Source organism: Haliaeetus albicilla, chromosome 30 (assembly GCF_947461875.1).
Source record: "Haliaeetus albicilla chromosome 30, bHalAlb1.1, whole genome shotgun sequence".
In the NCBI taxonomy this organism is placed as follows: domain Eukaryota; kingdom Metazoa; phylum Chordata; class Aves; order Accipitriformes; family Accipitridae; genus Haliaeetus; species Haliaeetus albicilla.
The window spans coordinates 1,215,165-1,219,358 of record NC_091512.1 but is presented as its reverse complement, the minus strand read 5'-3'; the positions used below and the strand labels follow the sequence as shown (position 1 = coordinate 1,219,358).

General features: G+C 52.0%; 1 protein-coding gene across 1 annotated transcript; it reads left to right on the top strand.

Annotated features, from left to right (window-relative positions):
* Nucleotides 1–2,852: 2,852 nt before the first annotated feature.
* Nucleotides 2,853–3,788, top strand: LOC138683020 (olfactory receptor 14J1-like). Its single transcript, XM_069774540.1, has one exon. It carries the CDS (start codon nucleotides 2,853–2,855, stop codon nucleotides 3,786–3,788), a length of 936 nt encoding a protein of 311 aa, XP_069630641.1.
* The last annotated feature ends 406 nt before the right edge of the window (nucleotides 3,789–4,194 follow it).

Genomic DNA, 4,194 nt, shown 5'->3' with positions numbered 1-4,194 from the left:
TCAATGGCAGGCTGGGACTGGGCAAGATCTTAGGAGGGGACATAGCCAGGACAGCTGATCCAAACTAACCAAACAGATATTCCATACCATAGGACTCAGCTATAAAAGCTGAGTAAAGGGAGATAGAAGGGGAGCATTTTCGTCTTCTGGAGCAACCGCTATGCATACTGAAGCCCTGCTTCCCAGGAAGTGGCCAGACATTGACTGCTGATGGGAAGTAGAGAATAACATAAATTTTTTTTCTTTGCTTTCGCATGCGACCTTTGCTTTCACTTTATTAAACTGTCCTTAACTTGACCCACGAGCCTTTTGTTATATTTTCTCTCCCCCTGTCCAGCTGAGGAGGGGGAGTGACAGAGTGGCTTTGATGGGCACCTGGCGCCCAGCCAGGGTCAGCCTACTACAAGACTAAAGGCAAATTATGCCCAGGCTTGGCTCCTTGGGGTGTTTTGCATGCTAATGAGCCCTCTGGTGCCGAATTCCTGAACTGCAGATCCTTAAAGACTGACCAAACCTCTAGAGAAGTCAAAATTGGAAGCAAACCTCCAGGTTTGTGAGGGTGTTAGCAGGCCCTGCTGAACTCCGTCACTGAAGAGTCCATGCAGGGAATGAGCAGACAAAGTTCCTGTCCCTGGGGGTTGGTGAAGCAGGAAGTTGGAGGCACTTGGTACAGAAGGAAATTTTACTGTGGCGGTCACTATGAAAGCCCTTGATGTGCTTCAGCAAGCTGGATGGCCCAGCCCTGACCCCCATCCCCTGGGGAGGTGTAGGAGTCGGTCAGAAAATCAGCATTGTCTCAACATTGTCATCAGGAACATGAACGGTACATTACCTGACAATGGCCTGTTTGGAGCGCAGCGGCCAGTCCCAAGGACAGAATGTGCGGTACAAGGTTCCTGGAAGGTACCTGGCTGGAACTGTTAGAGATAACCGCATAGCTACTGTCAAAAAGGATGGATTGCCACAGTTGGCATAACACCGATGAAGAAATCATGAACTTTAGACGAACTTTGCTTCATTATAATACCAAAACACACCTCCTGGTTGAAGGCTACCCGCCTCCAAGACTAACCATGCCTCGGACACTGACCCCGCGCCTGCATGATAGCCTCGCTCAAGAAGGGCGGAGATATGATAATTGTATTCTGAGAAGGGTGGAGACTCCTGAGGCAGAGGTGGAGCAAGGTGTGTTACTAAGCATAAAAGATGACTTCTGAACAACGGAAGTTGGAAGCTTCCCCACCAAGGACCACGACGATCGACGACGCAGCAACAGTTGGACCCGGGACCATTAGGACATCGTGAGATCAGCGGTGGTAGCTATAACCTCTCTTTCTCCTCTCTCTAAACTTAACTTTACTTTTCTCCTTTCTTTCACCCATCTCTAACTATCGCGTGCCTCCTCACAGGCAATACAATAAAGTTTTACTGTGTGATTACTGCTATCCCCTCCGGTGTTGGTCACCGTAATTTTGCACTTTCGAGATCATAGCAAACGAACCATCACGAGTCCGCCGAGTGGACTGTGACAAAATCTGGGGAGACGCTGGCAGTTTCGAGGCGCCCCATAGATCTGGGAGATGATGGCGGTTTCAAGGAGCCTCATAGAACTGGGGAAATGCTGTCGGATTTGGGGCACCCCATACATCCTACGAGACACTGGTGGTTTTGGGGCACTCCATAGGCCCTGGGAGTCACTATGGTATTCAGCATGCCACACAGATCCTGGGAGACATCGGTGGTTTTGAGGAGCCCCATAGATGTGGGGAGATGATAGCAGTTTCCAGGAGCCCGTTAGATCTGTGGAGATGATGGCGGTTTCAGGGAGCTCCTTAGATCTGGGGAGATGATGGCAGTATCGAGGTGCCCCATAGAACTGGGGAGATGATGGCTGTTTTGAGGCGCCCTGTAAATCTGGGGAGACGCTGGTAGTTTCAAGGTCCACCATAGATCTGGGGAAATGCCATTGGATTTGAGGCGCCCCATAGATCCTACGAGACACTGGCGGTTTTGGGGCACCCCACTAGGTCCAGGGAGTCACCATCATATTCAGGGTGCCCCATAGATCCTGGGAGACATCGGCGTTTTCGAGGCATCTCATAGGTCTGGGGAGATGCTGTCAGTTTCAGGAAACTCCATAACTCTGGGGAGATGATGGCGGTTTCAGGGAGCCCCATAGATCCGGGGAGATGATGGCGGTTTCAAGGAGCACCATAGATCTGGGGAAATGCCGTCGGATTTGGGGCGCCCCATAGATCCTACGAAACACTGGCGGGTTCAGGGCAACCCACTAGGTCCAGGGAGTCACCATCATATTCAGGGTGCCCCGTAGATCCTGGGAGACATCGGCGGTTTTGAGGAGCCCCATAGATGTTGGGAGATGCTGACAGTTTCAGGGAGCCCCATAGATCTGGGGAAATGCCATCGGATTTAGGGCGCCCCATAGATCCTACGAGACACTGGCGGTTTCGAGGCACCCCACTAGGTCCACGGAGTCACCATCATATTCAGGGTGCCCCATAGATCCTGGGAGACTGTAGCGTTTGCCGCATATCAAGGTGCCGCGATTAGATCACTGGTCGGCCCGGACCAGGGAAAGAGACAGATAACACACACAGTGTGAGCGCCAACTTCCGCCTTTTATTGCGCAGTCAATTCCTTTTATACTAACAAGGGTAGGTGGGATTACAGACACAACATAAGGCTGCGACTAACCCTCTAACTTTCCGTGACATCGCGAGATCTTCCGAACGCCGAACCCTACACATGCAATATGTTTTGCTCAGAGAAGTCTGGCCTAACTCACTAGTGCATTTTGCTCCTCAACAGATAACAATATGCGGAGGAAGCAAATGTCCAACCACAGCTCCATCACCGAGTTCCTCCTCCTGGCATTTGCAGACACACGGGAGCTGCAGCTCTTGCACTTCTGGCTCTTCCTGGGCATCTACCTGGCTGCCCTCCTGGCCAACGGCCTCATCATCACTGCCATAGCCTGTGACCACCGCCTCCACACCCCCATGAACTTCTTCCTCCTCAACCTCTCCCTCCTTGACCTGGGCTCCATCTCCACCACTGTCCCCAAAGCCATGGCCAGCTCCCTCTGGGACACCAGGGCCATTTCCTTCTTGGGATGTGCTGCTCAGGTCTTCTTTGTATTCTTCTTGTTTGGTGCAGAGTATTCTCTCCTCACTGTCATGGCCTATGACCGCTACGTTGCCATCTGCAAGCCCCTGCACTACGGGACCCTCCTGGGCAGCAGAGCTTGTGTCCACATGGCAGCAGCTGCCTGGGGCAGTGGGTTTCTCCATGCTGTCCTGCACACTGCCAATACTTTTTCAGTACCCCTCTGCCAAGGCAATGCTGTGGACCAGTTCTTCTGTGAAATCCCCCAGATCCTCAAGCTCGCCTGCTCAGATGCCTACCTCAGGGAAGTTGGGGTACTTGCAGTTGGTGTCTGTTTTGGATTTGGGTGTTTTGTTTTCATTGTGCTGTCCTATGTGCAGATCTTCAGGGCCGTGCTGAGGATCCCTTCTGAGCAGGGACGGCACAAAGCCTTTTCCATGTGCCTCCCTCACCTCGCCGTGGCTTCCTTGTTTATCAGCACTGTCATGTTTGCCTACCTGAAGCCCCCCTCCATCTCCTCCCCATCCCTGGACCTGCTGGTGGCAGTTCTGTACTCAGTGGTGCCTCCAGCAGTGAATCCCTTCCTCTGCAGCATTAGGAACCAGGATCTCCAAGATGCACTGAAGAAGCTGATTCAATCAGTAATCTTTCAGAAGCAATAAGCTGCCTGTGTCTCTTCACAAGTGATTTCCAATGTATCTGGGGAACCTCCTGTGCTTTGGGTATTTTATCTGTGATAATCATAGTTGCCCAGTGATGTCTGCATCTGCTCCACTTGCCCAGAGGCAGGAATCCAGCCTGTCTGACCCAGAAGTCTTTGCACATGTGTCTGGCATGATGGCACAGCTGGCCTCCCCTGTCACGTCTCTGTAACAAAAGGGGATTTTCTTAGTTCTGGTGTCTGGAGCTTGGTCTCTTCTTCCAAAAGCTGAGGTCAGGAACAGGCTGAAGAAATTGCCCCCCTACAAGTCTGTGCTGCTATGCTGAGGTTCTCTGTGGGCAGAGGGGAGATGGGCATAGGGTGATGATTTAGAGAGTGAGACTGGAGTGAGCTTTCACTGGTGGCCT

Excerpts from the sequence above, each read along its gene's own strand:
- LOC138683020 (XM_069774540.1), top strand. The coding sequence starts at position 2,853 with ATGTCCAACCACAGCTCCATCACCGAGTTCCTCCTCCTGGCATTTGCA.